A 23,937-nucleotide genomic window follows, 5' to 3' on the forward strand; every position below is an offset into this window, starting at 1 on the left:
CACCGTTGCTAAGTCACTGTTCATTGTGAATATTTCATTAGATCAATGTAAACTGTGAGCTGCATTGCGGCAAAACTGGGCCATTGGGGTTGTCACAACCACTTCTGTTATGTTGTTATAAGAATAGCATCTAATCAATTCTTCTGCCGGTTATATTTGAACATAACAGTTCTGTCTGCTTTCAGAAGCTACTGTAATGGGGATAGTCATAGAAAGATATTTTAGTCTGACCTGTGTCATCCACATTGACCTATATTATAAACACTGAACATCTGTGACCTTTATCAAAGATAAAGGTACAATTCCATAAACAGAAAAGAATCAGTTCTTTCCATCAAACTCAGCCTAACATGCAGTAAACGGTAAACCTACCTTAGTTTGTGCAGCCACAAACTAATACCGGCAGAATAGTGTTCATCCACATTTTAACAATAACATACGATATACAGTGGTGTGAAAACGTGTTTGCCCCCTTCCTGATTTCTTATGCATTTTGTTCCTTAATGTTCTTTTTGCTCAACAGTGGTTTTTGTCTTGGTGCTCTGCCATGCAGGCCATTTTTGCCCAGTCTCTTTCTTATGGTGGAGTCTTGAACACTGACCTTAACTGAGGCAAGTGAGGCCTGCAGTTCTTTGGATGCTGTTGTGGGGTCTGTTGTGGTTGAAGAAGAACAAAATGAAGACTTTGGAGTGGCCTAGTCAAAGTCCTGACCTGAATCCTATTGAGATGCTGTGGCATGACCTTAAAAAGGCAGTTCATGCTCGAAAACCATCCAATGTGGCTGAAAAACAACAATTCTGCAAAGATGAGTGGGCCAAAATTCCTCCACAGCGCTGTAAAAGACTCATTGCAAGTTATCGCAAACGCTTGACTGCAGTTGTTGCTGCTAAGGGTGGCCCAACCAGTTATTAGGTTTAGGGGGCAATCACTTTTTCACACAGGGCCATGTAGGTTTGGATTTTGTTTTCCCTTAATAACAACCTTTATTTAAAAACTGCATTTTGTGTTTACTTGTGTTATCTTTGACTAATATTTAAATTTGGTTGATGATCTGAAACATGCAAGTGTGACAAACATGCAAAAAAATAAGAAATCAGGAATGGGGCAAACACTTTTTCACACCATTGTATATGTATGGTGAAAATTTCAGTAGGCAAGGCTCCTACACAGGTTTGGAAAGCATGGCAAGTTGTGAGAATAAAACTCACAACAGAAACACTGAATAATTACATGAATAGGCATGTAGAAAATTAGTGTTGCAGTAAACATGAGTACATGCATATAAGATTTTATGGGCACAAACTATATTGCTTATAATAATCTAAATCTATATAGTTTATGAAAATAAATTTGATTTAAAATAAACCAACATGTTCACATTTTTACTGTTAACTAAGAGTGTCTTTCAAGGCCGGAAACTTTCAAGGAAGGCATCAAGAAAATCAAGTTGTATTAATTGTGCCAGTAAACGTAAATATACTATTAACAGCCCAAAAGTGGGTGTAGGTTGCCCACTAGTGGTTGAACATGGACACTGCATTTCATTTGGAATCTGAATACTGAATGAAGAATCCGCACTCCCAACCTTATCCTGCTGGAGTAGCGCTTAGTCTACAGAAATGGGTGTGAAATAGTAATAATTAGTGTGTTTAACCAAAGTTAAACGGACTAACAACGCGGGGGACTGTTGAAGCTTCGAACAACTGACTACAAAGGACAACAATGCAAAACAAACCGCAGTGCTGCAGACTGAGTGGAGCCAGCAACTTGTGAGACGTTCCAGAGCCGCAGCACGACCACCGTAAGAATTTCAACTTCATACACTGAAACTCCAAAAACGTATTAAAAACAGACTACTACTTGTGTTTGCTTTGTTACAGGTTCACGTTGCATTTGACGTTTATGACCGTGATAATCTAGCTATAACTGTCAAAGGCAGAAAAGGTTTGTTCACTCGAACATTCTCTTATCTATGCACATGGAAAGCGGATGCATGTTTTGAAAAGTTAGCCGTTGAATGTACTGCTTTTGGAACCGAATATAAAGCAGTTGTTTTAGCTTGTTTAGCAGTTGTTATGGTAGTATGTTTTAGGCAATAAGTATCCAAAGTCTCCTCAGCTGTAGCACCAAAGCGAGTACTAGTTTGTCAGGAAAGCGGAGTGATATGCACTCCGCCTCTCCAGTCTACTTGTGTCCAGGATCTGGTGGACATGGCACGGGCAGACGGAGGGAAGAAGCGGTGGAAAACGAGAGAAAATCTTTAAGAAAGTAGGAACTACCGCTTAAACGTTACAAGAAAACTCATTATCATGGCTTGCGTGCATTGTTAGAAGGTATGTGACTAAACGATCATTTAATTGTTTCATTAAGAGTAGAACTGAACTCAAGTGAGCTTTATCAGTAAGGTACGCTGGGCAGAGGCTCGCCACTTTCCCTCGGAGGGCTGTGCTAACAGCTAGCATAGCTTAGCCAAAGTTGTGAGAAGTTCAAAAAGTTTCTGGAATGGAGGAAGAGGAGGAAGGGTGAAGTAGCTTAGGCGAACCGTTAAGAGGTAGAAAACTATGGCTCAAAGTTATATTTTCAAGAGGAAACAACGTCCTAAAACGTGACTAGATAGTAATAGTTGTTATGAGGTGTCTGACTATAAGTTTAAGCTAAACAAGTTGTGTTCTGTTAACGTTAGCTAAGCTACTTAGCAAATTCTCGAGGTTACTGATATTAGCTTGCTGCATACCAGGATTAGCTAATGCCACTGAAATGATGTATTATATTATGACTGTGCGTATTTTCGTGGTACAGTTGAACTAGAGCAGTACTAAACGCTATTTTTACTACTATTTGTGTAACGTCAGATGCGTCTTTCTGAATCCCTTTTCTCTTTCTCTGGGTGGGGGGTGCTTAACGTTACTACTCACCGAATCGTTCTTCCATATTGTCTGTTCCCTGTACTTCATACTTGTCAAGCATTTCAGACAGATTTCACACGGTCAAGCAAAGTATTATTCTTGAGTTTTCCAATGTTGTGTGCTTTTATAGACCCTGTTAAAGCGAGAATGACGGCATTAGGTTAACTCAGAAGAGACCAAACTGATAAACAGCTACTTATGCTGGCCAATATTAGGAAAAATTTTGTTGTTTACCACCTCCAGTTTTCTTCTCTTCCAATTTGTATGGAGGGGTTTGGGTTTTTGGAACGAGCCTGAGATGAGTATTGATTCTCTGTATGAATTATATCCCATGGCTTCCAAAACAGTCCCCTGGCATGTTATCTACAATTGTAAGTATCCCGTGCCTTGAACTGTTAAAATATATGAACATTGTGAAATAGCAAGGCTGTGATCATACAATGTGGCTGCATTTTTCAACATACAAAATATGTAGGTCATACTTATATCACCCATATGCTCAGTAAATTCTGAGGAGGAACCACTGATGATGTTTGTAAGACAGACCACAAATCATCTTCAGTCATGGTTACACTTAATTTAGGCAATGATCAGTAAATCAGGGGCTTCAGTTTACCCCAACCCCCTTTCAGAATGTGACTTTCTAAAATGTATGATTGGTAAAGGCTGATTTGATTTTCAGCCTTTGATGGTGAAAAAACAGAGAGCTATCGGTGTGAACTGTTATCAGTTTGTACAGATGATCAGCTTTATCTGAAAGGTTAGTCATTCAGATGCAATTCAGCTTTTGCAATTGTCCATTCAGGCAAGTTATATCTACTGCTGTTCATCAAACAATGTTTCTACTCGTTTCAGGAAGATTGGACATGTCCTTATGTTGAAATCTGTCATTTGTCATTGCTCACCCTCTACAATGAACTGATGAATCACTGCCAATCCAGTCTAAAAGAGGCCTAGCTGCTTCCAGATCTCTGCTATGTGGAAACAGCTGCTGGAACATACTCTGATGAATGACAGTAAAACTCATAATATTTACAAGCTGATGATTTTTGTGTTGCCTACATGTTCTACTTTAGGAGGTCCCCCCCAGCTTTCATGTGCATGTAGAACAATGAGCAGTGGAAGTGGGTGCAGTGCTGTTGGACAGCTGTGTGCTGGAAGGGAGGGATTGGGGCAGAGATGGGATGAGGGAGGAAGCAGCTCTTTGTGGTCACATCCTTTTTGACTAAGGCCGGTTTCACAAGCCCCCAAACAGCTGCTGCAGGCTACATATGTGTTTGACTGTCTTCTTGCTGGGGCTGCATGATATGGACAGAAGTGTTACATATCACAGCGCGGTTTGTTCCATTAGTGTAGTTATAAGTCAGGACGGTTTGAAACACTCAGTGTCTCTACATTAGTAGGTGGAAACAGTAGGGGGGTAGTCATTGGCAACACCCTGATGCAATACTACATACATTTTTAAGGTGGGGATTCAGTGTTATGTTTTTTTGTCACTTGTGGTTGTGCAGTGCAGAAATGGCTGATAGATAATTTTAACCATAATTTACATCATATCAGTAATAGCTAAATATAGTAAATAAGAGGAGCAGAGTTTCTTCAAACATTTCTTTTTTTAATTAATTCATTTTTTCTCACTAATTTGACTTTACATTTTATTTAAGATAAGTCAGATTAGTAATTTTATTCTCCGGTCTGGTGGCAGACAAACCAGGCAATAGGTTGTATCTTTTGCCACGACAGCATTTACAAACAGCTGTACTTATTATTTAATAAAACCAGACCTTAGACCTTGATTTGTAATGTAACAGGGTGCTGCTCACACCTCTGCTGGCATCCTCACTTTTGCTAGTATATATGCTAAATATGCTGACCAAAAATATGGATTCTGGTCATTATGTCATTCTAAAAATACGGTTTGAATTGATGGAACACCTTTTCCCCCTTACCATCCCAAGTAGCTTGAGAGAAGACTGGCTGTAAGAGTGTTTGTCTTTTCATATGCGTGGCTGTCTGCAAGTTCTACATACAACACCTAACAGATGATTGCATCATCAAAGTTTCAGCCAGACTGAGCTCTTTATGGAAATTATGTGTCAGATCAAAAAGGGGACAAAGGGCTTTTTGAGTGAGAATAGTGTTCATCACATGCTATGCTGAGGTTCAAACTTTATTCATAAATTGATTTTTTTTTTAAATGGATTTTAATTATATTATTTACAAATGTTAGGAATGCTTGCTTGTTTATCTGTATACGTCATGCCAAAGAGTGTGTTGCTGATCTGATCTTTACATGTATCTGCTCTCTTTTCTGTTTTGCAGAAGGCTGGTGGAGTAGAACGCTCGCTGTGCATTGCTTGGAGAAATCAATCTGGAGAGGAGCTGGGAGTTGTTGTTGTTGTTATTTGTTAGCCTGTCAACTTGCACCGGTGAGACCTGCTGCAGCGCGTCAGTTCGACAGAGGTCCTGATCTCGGCTCCTGCAGCCTGCACCCCCTCCCTCCATCAGTGGTGGTGACCCAGCTCCGGACTGCTTGCTGCAGGGCCCTTCCTGAGCAGCAGCAGCTGCGTCCTGCTTGCTGACTCCCCTCCCTCCCCTGCTTCCTGTCCTTGGTCAGACAAGGCTAAAGCCTCCTCTCCCCTACCCCACCCCTCATCTCTGTTGGCCTCTCATAATCTCACACACACATTCACACACTCAAGTGGTTTCTCTTGTTGACCACACGTTCATACACCGTTTTAGGCTACTAACGCTAGTTGGAGATCATCAGCAGGGGACTTGTAGACCCCCTTGGTCTCCCTGGAGTGAGTCCTCCTTTTCACCTACACTACAGCCTCCAGCATGACCTCCATGTCCAGTCTCTTCTCCTTCACAAGCCCAGCAGTCAAACGCCTGCTCGGCTGGAAGCAGGGAGACGAGGAGGAGAAATGGGCAGAAAAGGCAGTGGATGCGCTCGTGAAAAAGCTGAAGAAGAAGAAAGGCGCCATGGAGGACCTGGAGAAAGCTCTGAGCTGTCCCGGGCAGCCCAGCAAGTGTGTTACCATTCCAAGATCACTGGACGGCCGGCTACAGGTTTCCCACAGGAAAGGTCTGCCTCACGTAATCTACTGCAGAGTGTGGCGCTGGCCAGACCTCCAGTCCCACCACGAGCTCAAGCCCCTGGAGGTGTGCGAGTACCCGTTTGGCTCCAAACAGAAGGAGGTCTGCATCAACCCATATCACTACAAGCGAGTGGAGAGTCCTGGTAGGTACTCGTGTTGTTTCCGAATAGGGTAGTCAAAGAATATCGACCTGACTTCAGGTTTTTTTTTTTTATACGGGAAAGTTAATGTTTGACACGTACTCTCAACATTATTTGACCCATCTAAATAGATTATATTTAAATTAATGTCTTTAGATATAATTTTAATGGCATAATTGCTCTCGTTCACATTACTTTTCCCAATTTGCTTCCTAACCCTTAATGGTAAAAGCTGGTTTAGAAAAGGTGTTCTGTAAGGCACAGTCACTACCAAATCTGTTCATTTGTAATGTCAGTAACACATACAACTGAAAAACAGTGGGTTTAAAAAAATAAATAGATAAAAAATACTGGATAGCAGCAAATACAGATTAGACCAGTGTGGAGCTCTGCACATCCCTTAGCTAGAGCTGAGGGTAAACTGCGGAGCTGGTAAACAAATCCGCAAAGGTCAGGAGGCTGTCATCACACGGGCCTGTTCCACTCACCCCCTCCATTTCACAGAAAATCAATATCACTAGCTCTTTTGGAGTCTTATTAGATTATATGCCTGAAGCACTCCAGATGGGGTGTGGCATCAGAGAGTGGCTTACTAAATGCATAAACCACTGAGACTAAACTCCCAGCACTTTCCCATCACTACCACCCCCCCACCCCCACCCCCTGTCACTCACACATCACATCACATCACATACACTTACGGATGACCCTGAGGGGACAGCCTTTCTGACAGCAGGCTGGTTTGGGATTGCCAGCTCAGTATTGACCAGTTCAAGGATATGGATCGCATGTCGGTCAGGAGAGACTGCACGTCATATAATTTAAAGCAAAGCTCAGTGGGTAGTTTGGAGACAGCAATGACACTTGAAGTCAGTTAGGAGATGAAAATAAAGGCTGGGGAAACGCTCTCTATCCTTTTTGACAAAGTTGAAAATAAATATGGATGACCTCCGTGGTTATATCTTTAGCAAGGTCTTAAGTGGCTTTTGCAGAATGCAGGATTGTTGGTGTTGGGCACTGTTTTGTATTTTGAATTAAACTGTTTCAAGACATAGGTTGGGGTTGTTTTGTTTAACAAAACAAATAACTGTTGAAAGATATTGGCTGTATATAAAAATTGCGTCAAAAGTGGATGAAAGTAGAATCATACGTTTAGTTAAAAATAACATGTCTCTGCTATTATATTAATGTCAAGAACACCATCAAATCAAAACGGGCTACACGAATAAGTAACTCATTAATGTATGTTGGCCCTATGATGATTTGGGATTTTTTTTTTTTTTTATTAGAATTGAAGCAATTAACCGATCAGTGAATTGATGGAAAATTAATTGGCAACTAGTTTGATCATTTAAGTCATTTATCAAGCAAAAACACCAAACATGGTTTGGTTTCAGCTTCTCCAATGTGAGGATTTGCTCTTGGTCTCTGTTTTTTATATCATTTTAAATTCAGTATATTCGTTTTTTGTACTGTTGGTTGAATGAAATAAGACATTTGAAGACACCAGCTTCGGATTTAGGAAATTGTGAAGGGCTTTTTTCACTATTTTCTGACATTTTATAATTCAAATGATGAATCAAGAATTGGTAGTTGCAGCCCTAGTGTTACACGTGTGTGCACTGTGGCTACCTTTCCGCGAGCATGCCAATCAAGGACTTCTCTTTCCAACATTGGCTGCGTGTCCTTGTTAATAATGGAAAGGATACATTATTAACAAGAATAAGCATATTTCATATTTTAAAGCCATATTTCAAACAGGTTTTCTGGTTAAAGACGTGTGTGGTAGACATGGGCTTCTTACATATAATGATCAGTTAGTTTTCTAAATGATAATAAAAGACCTTTCTTCCCCTGACCGTGTGCTTCATTAATTTTCAACGCCCAACTCTTTTTCCTCCCCTGCCCTCCTTGTTCCACCATCCAGTGCTCCCTCCTGTCCTGGTACCGCGGCATAGCGAGTTCAACCCACAGCACAGCTTGCTGGTACAGTTCCGCAACCTCACCCACAACGAGCCGCACATGCCCCTGAACGCCACCTTCCCAGAGTCTTTCCAGCAGCCACACAGCGGGGGCGGCAGCAGCAGTGGAGGAGGTGGAAGCGGTTCTTTTCCCATCTCTCCCAACTCTCCGTATCCTCCTTCTCCTGCCAGCAGTGGTACTTATCCAAACTCTCCTGCCAGCTCGGGGCCCTCCAGTCCATTCCAGCTCCCAGGTACGCCAAATATACACGTGTACCTGACCCTGGGCAGGGTGCCAAACTATTGTGTTTTCCTGTTTTTTTCCTGTCACCGTCATGTAGCCAGCAAGAGGTTAGCTGTTAATAAACACTTGTCTCTGGTGTTTTTTTTTTTTTTTTTTTTTTTAAGTTGTCAAGTAAGGTGGGGGGAAATAGTGTTGTTTACAATTAAGCAACAGACATTTACCAAAGATCCAGATAAATCCATTTTAATATTCATATCATTTACAAAACTCCCAGTCTGGGGTTTACTCAGTTATCATACAATTTCATCTTTATACCTACTAATAGTTTAAACCCATGCACGATACACTTCTTCACTATGCAATGAAAACTGTTCTTTTACAGTACTCTAACCAGGTTGAGTTATTACATTCACCCAAATCACACCCCTGAATGAGAACAAAAGAAATGCCAGCTAAGCAGTGTCCACCAGAGCCAGGGCTGCTGGCTGCTGTCAAGGCACTAACTCAGTGGACCAGGCAGCCTTTCTGTCTCATTGTTACTGAGGGGAGACAGAACGGATACATCTAAAATGAAGAAATATCACTTAACTGAGACATTCCTTTCTGTCCTCTTCAATAGTCCTGGTATATTGGAGAAATACCATTTGACTATTCGGCTTATACTTGCATTTGAGTGTGTGTGTGTGGCTGTTAGTGCTGATGTGTGTGGCTGGCGACTAGTGCTCTATTCTGCTCCAGTCCAGATCTGCTGACACATCAGATTGCTGCAGGCAGTCAGGCAGAAAGTTTTTAATGGAAATTTAGGATTTTAGGATTTGAGCTTGTTTGTGCTGAAAAGCCCTGACAGTCATTGTCTACATTCACAAGCCTCGTAATCGTAGACATTTCCTCACTGCAATCTTAAGTGGAGGTTTTCCGCATTGTTTTTTCCTGTGTGCCTCAGTATGGGCTTGGAAAGCTCATATTGCATCTCTGTCGGGAATGGGTTAGCATGTGGCTTAGCAAGTGAGGGATATGTGAAATCTGACACCATTTCCGGGGTACAGATCCTGTGATGATTGTTTGAATCTAGGGAGGTGTGTGTGTGTGTGTGTGTGTGTGTGTGTGTGTGTGTGACTATTTGCCAACAGCAACAACTGGTCTCATCCTCACTAACTGCTCTCTTAATGTCTCAGCTGACACCCCACCCCCAGCCTACATGCCCCCTGATGAGCAGCTGGGCCAGGAGAGCCAGTCCATGGAAACAAGCAGCAGCGTGGTGCCGCAGAACATGGCCAGAGGAGGTGAGGGGCGCACACATTCAGACTGACAATAACACTACGCCAAAAGAAATACAGATACTGTTTGAAAGCTTATGAAAATCCAAGATGCAGTACAGCAGTTTACAATAGACTCCGCTGAGGCACGATTTGACTACTCTCGAAAATTGCAATAAAAAGTTTCTCCTCCCTCTCGACACATTTGTTCATACAACTAAATGCCGCACGCTGCCCTTGACAATGTATTGCTGCAAGAGTAAGGCCAGGACCAGGTTTTTCATTAGACCGCCCTGTTTTGCTTTTCATGTGCCGTATGAACATTTGGTCAGTTCCATGTCTAAAAGTTTGTAAGGATAAGAATGTCCTCATCATATTTTTTGCTCCCAGTCCGAGGCCTTTTAATGTTGAATATTTGCAGAGTGATCCAATGTTTATTGTATTTTTAGTTGTTTTTTCTTACATTAAAATTAGCAAAGCAGTTTAGATGTGTTTGATGGCTAAATACCTCTGCATGGGAAAAAAAAAAATATATATATATATATATATATATATATATATATATATATATATATATATATATATATATATATATATATATATATATATATATATATATATATATATATATATTAAATAAAAAAAAAATAAATAAATAATCTGGCTGTCCCAATGGCCTTAACAAGGCTTTATAAGTGTTAATATACCGGTATGCTGTGTGATCTTATGTTCAGTTTAGTTTGAACATAGAAGAATTTCAGTTTTTGTGATCATGGGAACTGTAGACGTGGGCACTAGTAAGTAGGGCTGGGTATCATTTAAAAAATAAAGATACCAATACCAGTACCCTTGAAGTGATACTAATAGAGTACTTAATTCGATACCCATCATGTGAATGGAAGCATTCAGTTGCGTAAAATGCCACCACTCCTCCTCATCCAAATTATTTTTACACAAATACATTTTGAAAGTGTTCTTTAATTCGTGCGCATGAGAGTGTAGCCTATAGAGCCAGCACAACAGACCAGCCTTGTTTATCAGAGTGTTGAGTAATGGGAAACATTAATTCTGAAGGACTCTGAGTTAACAGTTTGAGTCAAGCATAGAGGCTGTATTAGGCTATGTGTAGCTCTGGTTGTGTCTGCTTTTATAAATCAACCGCAAAAAACAAACAAACACAAAGCCCGCGGTGCTGCTGATAAAGCAGATTGTGAGCTGGAGTTTCCCCGGTAAACACACCGATCTCTTCAGCTGTCGCAGTCCCCCCTGCCCGGCCTGCCTGCTGCTCCTCTCGCGGTCACTGCTCCTCCGGAGCACGCTTCGCTGCCGGAGTGTCTCTGGGTTAGGCAGAGCGGACAGGCCAGGTGTCCGCAGGGCGGGCTGCCCCTCCACACCCACCGAGCACTTCTTTGCCTCGTTCTCCGGTGGGCTGGACCTGGACCCAGCTCAGGACTACTGTGTGGAGCGTGGCGGCCCGCCCTGCGGACACCTGGCCTGTCCGCTCTGCCTAACCCAGAGACACTCTGGAGCAGAGCAGAGGAGCAGTAGGCTGAACTGCCAACTCCTTCAAATACATCGCACTCGACTTCACCACCACAGACTGTATGTAGCTGTAGCTGCTAGCTGTAGCTGCTAGCTGTAGCTGCGGTACTGGGCCAATCACACGTTGCATTAAATTGAAGAATGCTTGCGGTGATTGGATGCCTTCTAGAGGATTTTTGTGTGTGGGAAGATGTCATCAGCTAAGGTTATGGCTCACCCGTTTTTATCTGATCTGTTGTGCAATTTCCCAGATGTGCAACCAGTGGAGTATGAGGAGCCAAGCCACTGGTGCTCTATTGTCTACTATGAACTCAACAATCGTGTAGGAGAGGCTTACCATGCCTCGTCAACCAGTGTGCTGGTGGATGGCTTCACTGACCCTTCCAACAACAAGAACCGCTTCTGCCTCGGACTGCTGTCCAACGTGAACCGCAACTCAACAATCGAGAACACCCGCAGACACATCGGCAAAGGTACGAGTAACAGTCACACACAGCAGAAGAGGCAGGTTGTGTATATTTTGTTCCTACAGAGCTGTGGTTTTAATGTCCCAACCATCATTTGTCTGTCTCTGTTTACCAGGAGTGCACCTGTACTATGTGGGAGGGGAGGTGTACGCGGAGTGCCTCAGTGACACCAGCATTTTTGTCCAGAGCCGTAACTGTAATTACCACCACGGCTTCCACCCCACCACTGTCTGCAAGATCCCCAGCGGATGTAGCCTCAAGATTTTCAACAACCAGGAGTTTGCTCAGCTTCTGGCCCAATCGGTCAACCACGGCTTCGAGGCTGTCTACGAGCTTACCAAGATGTGTACCATTAGGATGAGCTTTGTCAAGGTAAGGCCTTCATGAACCAAATAGAAGACAGGGGAGAACATAAAGCAGGCATAGTTATGCATGTCTCATCTTTTCTTTTAACAAGAGGAAAACATCACAGTTATCGGTGTCATTGTTGTCTCATTTGTTCTGCGTCCGCACAGGGCTGGGGAGCTGAGTATCACCGACAGGACGTCACTAGCACCCCCTGCTGGATCGAGGTGCACCTGCATGGGCCCCTCCAGTGGCTGGACAAGGTGCTAACACAAATGGGTTCGCCTCTCAACCCAATCTCCTCTGTGTCCTAATGATGGACTTGTGGGAGCTTGGGAGGTCTAATTTTGTTTTTGTTTTGTTTTTTTTACTTTACTCCCCCTCAGTGATTTATAATTTAAGGTGGTCTTAATGGCTGAACTGTTTACACTTAACTTTGGGAAGGGATATTGAAATTCAACAGCAGCAGCAGCTGGAATCAGTTGTTGAAGCGTTGAGTAACATTACAAGCAAATACCTGGAGAAAGAGAGGAAGAAGGAATGCCCGAGTAGCAGTAACAACACGGACACACTACTGCTCGACAATGCTACAACAACTGCAAGAATTGAGGGCTACATCGTCAAGTTTAAATCTGTCAAATGTTAATTTTTGCATCAAGTTTTATTGTTTTCTCAAATGTTTTTATTTCTCTGTATGTGTAGTTTTTAATGAAGCAGAACTATTTCACTACTCTGCCTTATGTCCGACAGACAAATTGGAATTTTACTGAACACTTTTCGTACATTGTTGTCTCAATGTCAGATATTTACAATTAAGATATAGACACGATAATGTTTACCATTAGGCTCAGATATAACAAATGCTTTCTTTTTATAGTCTCTACTGCTAGAAATGTACACTGAGCTACTGCCTTTAAGAGAAGGTTATGTATGCCAACCTGATAGTTTTTGATATGGGAGATCAATCACTGAACAAGTTTAACATGCCATAAGCTAACAACATTGTGAATGTTACATCTATTGCAATAGTAGTCATTTATGATATAATCAGACAATGAACATCATCATTATTAAGTGAGAGTGACTATTTTCAATACTCACTGTATTAACAATATTGTGCACTCGTGGATTTTGTGGAGGCATATTAAATTTTGGCGTGGGTACCAAGGCATTATGTTAATTGACTTCATTAGCTCAATGAAATAAACAGGTTATTTGGTAACAGTGTTTGCTTAGTTTGTCTGTTTGTTCTTTTATGGTTTAGCAATACTAAGTAGAAAATACATCTTAATATACATGAAATGTGTTGAATCAGGATGGATCAACAGTAACTGATATCAGGCATGTGTACAGATCATCGAGATAAATTCTGTAAATGAAATACTGATGATAAATTTCCAACACGTCACCACTCGATTTTCTCCACTGAATATTGGTCTACCTGCGATTTATACTTGTTAGAATAGCTGTTATTAGATGTTAAAATCAATCAAACGACATTGATCGTAGTTTTAAAATGTCTTAATGGCGCCATGAAAAAAAAAACATGAAAGCACCACAGGAAACAAGGACAGTGGTGAATTTTAATGACTGAAATGTTGAGTTACATGAAGCCTGCAGCTTATTTCTGAGTATCAATAAATCGACTGTGGCTCATAATAGCGTTTTTAATGATATTCAAATACATGTTTACTTAAAAACACATGTATTGGTGGTAATGGAAAATAATATAGAAGGCAAAACCGTCACACTGCTTGTCAGGATTTATTCAAATGAGATGATCCTGATCTGTGGAGGGTTTCAAATTCTGTAATAAACTGGTTTGATGATAAATAGATCAAGCTTTCCATTATTTTCTGTAAACAAAGGGAAAAGCATAGCGGTATAATATACATCATACAGTAGATCAGAATAAACCTAACTGCACGAAGCCATCATTTAGTGTGTTCTGCTAGATTTAAACTATAATAGAGCCCAACAGATACTGTAGTTGTGATATTGTACTTTTATTCATTTTTAAATAATCTTAAAACGGTTAATTACAAATTGGTCTTTTTGTGTGTGGTTTTTATACTTCTTTTAACCAAGAAGTCACCCTAATCCAAACATAAAATGCATGTTTCAGAAAGCCACATTTGGAGCTAGAGTTAACCACGCTGGTTTAACTGAAGAAGCCTTTGGATGAGAGGCAAGAATCTGAAGACCAGTTGCCCTTGATTTATACTAAATTAAGGCTTACTAACTTACTGGTTTAATAAATACCCTGGCCCTTCATTTACATTATTGATGAAAAACAGTTTCTGGTGGAAAGACCAAACCTTAACCCAGCAGATATTAAATTATAAATGCATTGCAATAGTTAGCAGAGACAGAAACATATCTAGCAGTATTAGAAACAGCCTGACAACTTCCTATTGGTCCACGTTGGTATTTACCGTAAATCTCCTAAAAGGTAGGTCACCTAATATTTACAAATAATTACATTGACAAATACAACTCAGAAAATTAGCGATTAATGGCAAATATTAAGTCCTTACTAGATATTAAAGATAAAGTCTCTTTATAAATGATGTTCACACCAAGTAACTGACAGAAAATAGGTAACATGTCAGTGATGCCTGAAATTGCTCTTGCGTCAAATTACCTTAGCAGCCGGAAGTGAGGTGGCTCCAAGGAGCAAGCCAAAGATAAACACGTAGCCAGACGAAGAGGGGCGAGGATAATAAATATTATAGAGAGGCTACTGTGAAACGATGGAAATGGAGTAGCTGGTAAAAATATAGAGATTTTAGCAGGCAAGGAGACATCCGTCAAATTAACCAAGGAGCAAGTCTTCAGCAGACATCGAGTCGGTGAGTCCCGCAGAGTACTGACAGCTGTAACGTTACCAGCTAGCTAGCTAACGTTAGCTAACTCTAGCTAACTAACCTAATTACCCGTCTTTGACAGTTAGGTAGTCGAGCCTTTCGAGAAGTATGTAACTACAGCTACTAGCTTAAGTTTCTCTCTTTCTTGGAAAGCTCTCGCAAGCTTCGTCGGATTTCTGGGATTTCGTTTTTCCATATTAGCTTTAATGTTAGCGAGCTAAGTTAGCTGAAAGAGCTTTTCCAGGGGGGTAAATGGTGTTTAACTTACTTGATATAAGCTAAAATAAGGGACTGTGTTGCTTTCAATGTGAGACATGTAGCATAGGAGGGAATGATACTGTAGCTGCAATAGTGGGAGTGTACAAAATGCTAACCAAGTGCACTTTACTGCTTAGCATCTATGCAGGAGAAAATAAAACCAAGCAAGCAGCACACGTTTCATTTTGAACAGTTTACCTGCATTGATATATGAGACACTGTGTTCTGTTGTCTGGCCTAATAAAAATCACTAACCATATTCACCTAATACTCCAGTGACTTGGAGGTGGTTTATTGTAAGTTAATGCTGTATCAGTTGTAGCCTTTCATACATCAGTTATTTTAGTAAAAGTGGTAACAGAATATTTTACAGTTATATTTTTTTTTAACACTCATTAATGCTTTTATGCTACACACACAAACAATACAGAGCTAAACATAATTAAAAAAAACCAAAACTATTCATTTTGATGGAGTGAGGGGGATAAATTTAAAAGTCTCACAGCCTGGGGAAAGAAGCTGCTCTGGAGCCTGGTGGTATGGCAGCGGATACTTCTGTATCTCTTGCCAGATGGAAGCAGGCTGAACAGGCTGTTAATGCTTATCCTACTATTCAGAAAGCAGCAACATGAATGGTAACAAAAATCAACTTTAGCCATTAAGATGTGGTTGGATTCTAAACAGATGATGACCCTGAAATGTATTTCTCAGTTAAAGTGTCAGCTTCTCTGCGCTCTGTGACACAAATTTGAGGGAGACGAGGACGTCAGACTCTTACAGCAAACAGACATTTACAATTACAATTACAAACAAACATAGAAGAATAGACACAAAGATTCAATGTGGCTCCATTCTAATGCTCCATAAACCCCCCCAGATATCATAATAATATCTTTTTGATTATTATGTTTTAACCTCCAAAAAGGTTAAGCTTGCTGGGGTGAGAGGCACCATTTACAAATTGAGAGAGAGGGTGCACATGATGGGGTGGAATAACTTTTCAGAAGCTTTATTTATGGATGGCCACGTAGTTTGCAGAGCAGATATCTCATTGTGGATAACTGACAGGCTGTCAAGGCTTTGCAACCACATGTTTTAAATATATGTTTGTAGCTCATTTAAAAATATGAAGTTTTGCTGTACATATCTGTCTGAGTAAAATGAACATAGCAGAACGATATCTCACCAAAACGATCACTTTCCAGAAAAGTGCTGGCCTTTATTTGCATGTTGCTCCGCTCCATCAGTCAGCTTTCACATGCAACAACCTTCTTCTTCTTCTTCTTCTCCTTGTCTCCCTTTAGCTGTTTCCCCTCCACAGTATCTGTAGCGCAGTCCAAAATGGTACGAGCAGCCTTGGTGACTGCCACCAGTCTGGCACTGACTGGGGCTGTGGTGGCACATGCTTACTTCCTCAAACACCAGTTCTACCCAACTGTGGTCTACCTCACCAAGAGCAGCCCGAGCATGGCGGTAAGAGCAGTGCTGAAGTCAAATCTTGAGTTTAGTTTAAATCATTTGAATATTTTTTTTTACCCACATCATCGCTTTGAATTTGAGGCCATAGCAGTGACATTGTGACAAATCAGCTTTTCCTTTCTGTATTGTTCCTGCTATCAGGTGTTGTACATTCAGGCCTTTGTGTTGGTGTTTCTGCTGGGAAAGTTCATGCGGAAGGTCTTTTTTGGACAGCTACGGGCTGCAGAAATGGAGGTAGAGTTCTGTTTATATTTGTGACTCGCTTGACTTCGTGGTCTCTTTTTGTAAATGACAACGTATCTAATCAGCCTCTTTGTTTATGTGCATTCACATGTCTTTCCTCTCTATCATCAGCATCTCATTGAGCGCTCCTGGTACGCGGTGACCGAGACGTGCCTGGCATTCACTGTGTTCAGGGACGACTTCTCCCCTCGCTTTGTCGCCCTCTTCACCCTCCTGCTCTTTCTTAAGTGCTTCCACTGGCTGGCTGAGGACCGGGTGGACTTTGTGAGTGATGAGAGAGAAACAACTTCCTCATCTTACACCGTATACAGTGTATATAAGACATTGTTTAAAGGTTGAAAGGAAACATGGGACAAAGGATGGGGCAGGTGGTGTGTGGCCAAGGTTGCATACCAGAGTTGAACAAACATTGTCATTTGACATTTTGCAACTGATAATTCAGTTACAGATTTAGTGTAAAGGGCCCTTACTGTGCCATACTTTGATTTTCAACTAAAACTATTTGATTAAAGTGAAAAGTATTGCTTGGATGGTTCAGTTATTAAATAGACATATGTGACTGTGCATGTTTTAAGTAACATGTAAATAAAGTATATTTCTGTGTTTTTAATCCTTTTTCTGTCAGATGGAGCGGAGTCCAAACATATCCTGCATTTTTCACTTGAGAGTATTATGTAAGTACACGCTATCAATCATATCATTCTTCCTGCCCTTTTGTGTTGGCTTTGATTTTTCATTTTTAAATCTTTGACTTCTGTCTCTATCCCTTTCTGTTCTATTGATTCTACTTATGAAACACGTCTTAAGGCTAAATTAAACTGTATGCAAATCATTGCTGTTTGCACATGAGGCCAGGTGCACCACAGTTTAATGGAGCCCTACAACAGAACACCAGAATGGCTGACATGAACAGGCCATAACACAATTTTCTAAACACTACTACAAAATCCACTCCTTCAGTCATCTTTTCGTCCAGCCTACTGTGTTTGAATTCAGGACAGCTGGTAGCTCTGTCAGGGCAACATGGCCATTTCCAGTTTGGTTTCCAGACTCAGGCCCAGTAGCAAAATAACTGTCCATCAGATACTTCTTTAAAAAAAACTAAGGTCCAAAAATGTTTCTATGGAGCTTCCATAGCTAGGTACTGCAACCTCCTCATAGAAGTGTTATTCAGTGTTCTGTATTTCCTGCAGCTCTCATGGGTCTGCTGGGTGTCCTGGACTTCCTGTTTGTCAACCATGCCTGTCACAGCATCATTACCCGAGGAGCCTCAGTCCAGCTTGTTTTTGGATTTGAGGTTTGTCACACAAGTTGAAGCTGCATTTAAGCTCTGTGTTTTTAACAGTAAAAAGGCTTATTTAACTCATCTTTGGTCATTTCAGAAGCTTAATCCCTGTATTCTCCTTTAATAGACTGATTCCTTTATTTATTTGAGTCATTTTCACACTCTTGTGATATTAAAAAATGTATAAATGTGGTCACGGCTCATTGGACATGTTAGTAGTGGTAAACATCTGTTCTCTTTTAATTTAACATGCACAAAAATATGTTCTATCATAAACTTTAGAATAATAATAGATTTTTATTTATGCAGCACTTTTCAAAACAAATGGTGGAAACCAAGATTAAAACAATTCAGGACTACAATTAGCCAAGTAAAATCAGGCAATTAAAAACAATACAAAAATAAAGTGGAATAAAATATCCAACAATAATATAAGATAAGGATAATAATAATAAAACGGATAAGACAAACCCTACATTGCTTAACCACAACCTCTTTCTTTAATCCTTTTTAATACTTGTTTCCCCACATGGCTGCAACAGATAACATTTACGCGCACAACAATGGACACCAATGTTTTCAATAGGCTATCTCCTCTCTGCCCCTCAGTATGCCATCCTGCTGACCATGGTGCTGACGACCTTCATTAAGTACCTTCTGCACACTGTTGACCTGCAGAGTGAGAATCCCTGGGACAACAAGGCCGTCTATATGCTCTACACGGAGCTCTTCACAGGTACTGTATTCAGCTGTAGTTCAAAATGTGATGCTGGGGGGAAAAAAATAAAAAATTCTTCTAGACAATGTGTGTGTAGTTCAAGACGATATGGTGGCAGCCATACTCAAATATTAGTTTTTATTCCAGGTTTCATCAAAGTGCTCCTGTACATTGCCTTCATGACCATCATGATAAAGGTCCACACCTTCCCCCTGTTTGCCATTCGCCCCATGTATCTGGCTATGAGGTGAGCAGTTGTGTGCCTCTGTGTTTTGTGTGATGAAGTTTTATCATGTTTTCGTTACTGCCACTATTCAACTTTCTGTTGTTTGTAAGTCAGAATTCTCACACAGGTCTAAATATTCTTAAAGGAGGAAGAGGAGTTTGGTCACTGGATATTTAGAATTTACGTTTAAGGCATGTTTTGAGTTTGGTATTGTTTTCCCGTTTCTCTCAGGCAGTTCAAGAAAGCTGTAACAGATGCTATAATGTCTCGGAGAGCCATCCGTAACATGAATACACTGTGAGTAATGTTTCCTATGGTCAAGTGGGATTTTAATTCTAATTTAAAGACATGCTATGGCCTATATGCAAATTAATCTCCATTCTCTATTCAGTGCTTCTACACAGTAACTTTGAAAAGCTCTTACTCAGGTTGCAGCAAACCCATGTAATTTGTCAGATGCACATCAGTATATTTTAGGTGTTGAGCCGTATGTACATAATGTTTGGTTAGTTATTCTTTCTTGTCTGTAAGCTCCTCTTTCAGGACAGTATTAAGTGATGTTTGTAATCTGTAGTCGGGGATATTTGCAAGCAGACAATACATGTAGAAATACAGTACAAGCCTGAATAAAGCCAAGCTAATAAGTTCTCTGGCTAGAATCGCTGTTCATTTCTCTTCTCATTTGCCGGTGTTCAGATACCCAGATGCTACTCCTGAAGATCTGCAGGCCTCTGACAACGTCTGTATCATTTGTCGAGAGGAAATGGTCACCGGAGCCAAGAAACTACCTTGTAATCACATTTTCCACTCCAGGTAAGTCCTGCTGTAAACAGTCTGATTCATAAAGAAAGATTCTAGACTGCAAACAAACAACACAATGTACATGTCAGACGTGGTCAGCATCTACAGTAACTGATGTTTCACACAGTTCCTGTACGTAAACAGTGAAGAAGTCAGTGTGACAAATTAAACATGACTTAAAACAAGACTTTGGTATTGCATTGTGTTTGAAGGTTGCTGTTTTGTTTATAAGTTTGTGTTGCCCTCCTTTCTTCCCCACAGCTGCCTGCGCTCCTGGTTCCAGAGGCAGCAGACCTGCCCTACCTGTCGCATGGACGTCCTCCGTGCATCTAATAACAATCAGACTCCAGCCCCGGCCCAGGCCCCGCCCCCTGCTCCTGCAGCCCCCGCCAACGCCCCCGCAGCCCCACCTGCCAATGGTGAGAGTCAAAAGCAGTACACATGAACACCACCCCTGTCTTCCTGCTTCTGTCAGCACTACATGAAGCCTACCTACGCCCGCATGTCATGTGGGTACCCTCATCTGTAAAACAGCCACTGCACAAGAGTAAAGCAGAAAAATGCCTGTGAAACAACTTATGCAATACTGCACATTCCAGTGCCTGAGAGTAATATTTCACCTGGGTACATTTACCTGTTTCTCAGACATAATGTACCTTTTATACCTACTGCTATCAGGACTGTTTCACTTTTGTTTCCATTTACGGGGCTTAAAACCACCATGTGTAGAATTTTCAGTGAGTTTTTGTTTGTAGAAAGATTAGACAATGCTGGTGGAAAAATGGTGCGGTGACACATTTTTTAAATTCTATCCATAGTGGCTTTAAGTTTTGAGAATCTGGTCCAGAAATCTTGGTACAATGCGGTCATTATATGGTACCTTTCCTGCTTAATTAACAACTAGGCTTACAGGTCATGTTGACCACTTTGCAGATTATTGTTTTTAAGCGTCCTCTGGTAAATACATATTTGGACCCTTGTCTAAGGTTGGTATGGATGTCTTTTGTTGTTTGCTTTCCAGTGGCCCCAGGCATGTTACCAGGTTTTCCTCCTGGCATCTTCCCCTTCTGGGGTCCCTTCCCTGCAGTGCCTCCTCCTCCTCCTCCTCCTCATGCTGCAGCAGCTGCAGGTCCTGGTGCAAGTGATGCTCCACAAAGCAGCACAGAGGCTACACAGGCAGCTGGTAAGGATACCTCATGCTCTGCTGCAACAAACTAGCGACCCCAATTTTCAACACCACAAAAAGGAGGGGGATCAATCCCAAAGTGTCAAACAGTTTGCCAGTTCCTTTTTGAAGATGCGTTTTCACCAGTAACAATGTTACAGATAGTATCGGTACACCTGTATTGTTGTTGTTGCTCTGGGATAGCTTGACATCTACCCAAAATGTTGTGTGCTTGTTTCATCAGGTACCAGCCAGCCCACCTCGTCGACTGCAGACACCGCTGCAGCTGCAGCTGCTGCTGCTCCGGGATCAGCAATCCCAGGCTTCCCCTTCTCCTTCCCCCCTCCTCCCTTCCCCACTGCACCATGGCTGCCCATGCCACCACCTCCTCCATTTGGTAAGCACAAGCACTCAGTACTGTCTTGCAGACTAAAATGAATATAAGCTTGGTGACTTGACTCTCTGTTGTCAAAAGATGACAACTGTTGCAGAAAACAAGTAGAAAGACAGGGAAGTAAGAAAGTGGAGTGAGCACAAGGTTAACCTCTTCCACCCTGCTGGTTCTGGCCACTCTTCTATGAAAACAGAAATGTGCAATTTTAGATTCATGTGGATGCGTCATGTTGGTTGTAATCTTATCTTTCTTCTTCTATCAGCCTTTGTTTAAGGAAGTGCTGAGCATTACCATAGCAACATACTATCCAGTCACACTGTGTGAAAGTCCCTGACATTTCATTTCTTTTTTTTTTTCTTTTTTTCTGTCAAAATGCATCATTTCTGTTCGCACCCATGAATAAACCTTAACCCCTGAGGTCACCTGATCTGATTTTTAATGCTGAACCTCAGTGAAAGTGATCCTGGCTGTTGGGAGTCGAGCTTTAAGTTGAATAAATACAGTTAACTACAGTGAACACATTCAGCTGCACAACTTTGTAAAAGTTACAAAGTGCTTCACACAAGGCAACACACATTCAATAGTTCAACATTTTAAGTTCCACTGGCTTTACTCTTGATACACTGTTACACACATATTCCTCATGTATATTATATTCTTTGCCAACTTACCTAGCGTGCGCAAGTGTCAGATGGCATGGCAAGCAGTTCCTTGAGCCCAGGTCAGTGGTGTTGTAGCTGAGTGTTGGAGTTTGCGTTCATGCATCTCCTCTCTCCTCCAGTGTCATCAATGCCTCCTCCTCCTCCGTCTCTGTCGCGGCTGTCGGAGGAGGAGCTGAGGGAGCTGGAGGCAGAAGGCCGACGTGGCCTCGAGGCCAGGCTCCAGTGTCTCCAGAACATCCACACCCTGCTGGACGCCGCCATGCTCAACATCCACCACTACCTCAGCACCGTCGCCACACTCACGTAACTGAGCCTTCTCTAGTTGAAGTTGCATGTTCTCTAACTTTTGAGAAATAAAGCTTGAACTGGTCATTAAATGCAGCTAGCCTACTCATGCTATTGGAGTATTTCCTAATTATTAAGAAATCCAAAAGTTTTGACTTCAGTTATTTTAAGAAATAAGGGAATGCTTAATTGTCCTGTGTTCTCCACAGTCCTCCTCGGGCTGAGGGCAGCGCTGGAGAAGCCAGTGGGACAAACAACGCTGCTTCATCTCCTGCAGCTGGCAGTAGCGTGGACAGTCCCAGCCAGGAGAAGGACTCTCCCAGCTGTAAGTAAACTGGCAGTTCACATCAACTATGTACTACGAAGACAACAAAGACGATGAAATCAAAAACCTTGGACCCTGATTCGATATTTTTGTCCGTTTCCAGCTGAGCAGGTGGACGGAGCAGTGTCCTCTCAGCCAGCCGACTCTACTTCTACTGCCTCGGACACGGAAAGCAAAGAAAAGATGGACGAAGGCGCGTTGTTGGTGGGGGATGAGGACGGGGAGCCCAACGCCGCTGAGCTGAGGCGCCGCCGCCTTCGCAAGCTAGAGACCGCAACATCATCATCGTCACCCCCTCCAGACAACTGATCCGAGTGTTCTGACTCAGACATATTGCTCTGGACCAACAGGAACTCTGAGCTGATTGATCGCTGCTTTGGTTCCTCATTGCCCCTCTTCCTCGTGGCTCTCGCCTTCCACAGGCTCAGGTTTCTAACTGTGCCGAGTTGGACTCAGGCTACCGGGAGACGCAATGATCTACCGCTTATCTGGACTGTTTCTGTGTCAGAAAGCAATAGCACGACTTTTTGTTTTCTTTTGTTTTTCACCACCTCCCACCCCCCAGAATGAGTACTCCAGGTGTTTGTAAGTTTAATCAGGTGGAAGAGGAATTTCAAATCCAGTCATTTGGTCAATGTGAGAGAGTTTGGATTTGTGTTTGGTAGTTTTATTGTCGGTGAGGTCTTTGCCTGCACTTAGATTTTTTGTTTAATTCAGCTTTCTTCAGTATGAAGGTGGTCCCATTCACCACATCAACATGTTACACAGCACCTGAATCAGGGTCAGATCCAGTGAATTCAAATCAAGGGAAGTTGATCACCTGCTTTGGCTTTCTTTTTCTTTAACATTCGTCACTCTACTGTTGCCACTGCAGACGTTGTAACATACTGATTTATCTGAATGTGTACATACTGTATAAAGAGTTTTAATAGGATGATCTGTACATAATGCAGAATAAACTGTTCGACTGAACTGGCAGTGGCACAACGTGTATATTGATTTGTATGTTCACTAGCCCATGCCATAGAGGGGTCGGGACGGGTGTTTATTTATTTATTTTTTTTACTGTTCCCTATTTTTTCCTACTGAAATACTGGATATTTTTATTTAAGTTTTTATTATTATTTTAAAAATCTGTAGCACTTTCTTCACAGGCCCCATAGTTTCTTATACTTTTTTAGGATTCTTAGGAAGATTCCTGGAAAGGACAATACGACATATTTTAGGGACTATGGGTACAGTGTTCAGTTGGTTCACTTTCAGTTAA

At 41.6% G+C, this 23,937-nt stretch overlaps 2 protein-coding genes and 1 long non-coding RNA gene across 7 annotated transcripts; 2 read left to right on the top strand and 1 right to left on the bottom strand.

The window, feature by feature from the left end:
• Positions 1–1,537: 1,537 nt before the first annotated feature.
• On the top strand, positions 1,538–13,189 carry smad5 (SMAD family member 5). 5 transcript variants are annotated; one of them, XM_044204329.1, is made up of 7 exons: positions 1,538–1,801; positions 5,229–6,150; positions 8,075–8,362; positions 9,528–9,635; positions 11,402–11,623; positions 11,733–11,989; positions 12,133–13,189. In XM_044204329.1, exons 2-7 carry the CDS (start codon positions 5,748–5,750, stop codon positions 12,274–12,276), a joined length of 1,422 nt encoding a protein of 473 aa, XP_044060264.1. In that variant the 5' UTR covers positions 1,538–1,801; positions 5,229–5,747; the 3' UTR covers positions 12,277–13,189. The 5 variants fall into 5 exon arrangements, with proteins under 5 accessions (XP_044060264.1, XP_044060266.1, XP_044060263.1 ...); XM_044204331.1 differs by lacking the exon at positions 1,538–1,801 and adding an exon at positions 2,107–3,277; XM_044204328.1 differs by lacking the exon at positions 1,538–1,801 and adding an exon at positions 2,107–2,333.
• Positions 12,319–14,720, bottom strand: LOC122879852. The gene is made up of 2 exons (XR_006378800.1): positions 14,607–14,720; positions 12,319–13,818 (listed from the first exon to the last, which is right to left on the bottom strand). It is a non-coding gene; the product is annotated as an uncharacterized LOC122879852 (long non-coding RNA).
• Positions 14,622–23,642, top strand: syvn1 (synovial apoptosis inhibitor 1, synoviolin). The gene is made up of 16 exons (XM_044204327.1): positions 14,622–14,814; positions 16,392–16,560; positions 16,708–16,800; positions 16,921–17,073; positions 17,435–17,483; positions 18,003–18,106; positions 18,704–18,830; positions 18,960–19,059; positions 19,270–19,335; positions 19,735–19,851; positions 20,101–20,258; positions 20,861–21,022; positions 21,249–21,401; positions 22,180–22,363; positions 22,555–22,670; positions 22,774–23,642. The coding sequence occupies exons 2-16, from the start codon at positions 16,429–16,431 to the stop codon at positions 22,977–22,979; spliced, it is 1,920 nt and encodes a 639-aa protein (XP_044060262.1). The 5' UTR covers positions 14,622–14,814; positions 16,392–16,428; the 3' UTR covers positions 22,980–23,642.
• Positions 23,643–23,937: the final 295 nt, after the last annotated feature.

This window comes from Siniperca chuatsi, linkage group LG8, assembly GCF_020085105.1.
Source record: "Siniperca chuatsi isolate FFG_IHB_CAS linkage group LG8, ASM2008510v1, whole genome shotgun sequence".
NCBI lineage: Eukaryota > Metazoa > Chordata > Actinopteri > Centrarchiformes > Sinipercidae > Siniperca > Siniperca chuatsi.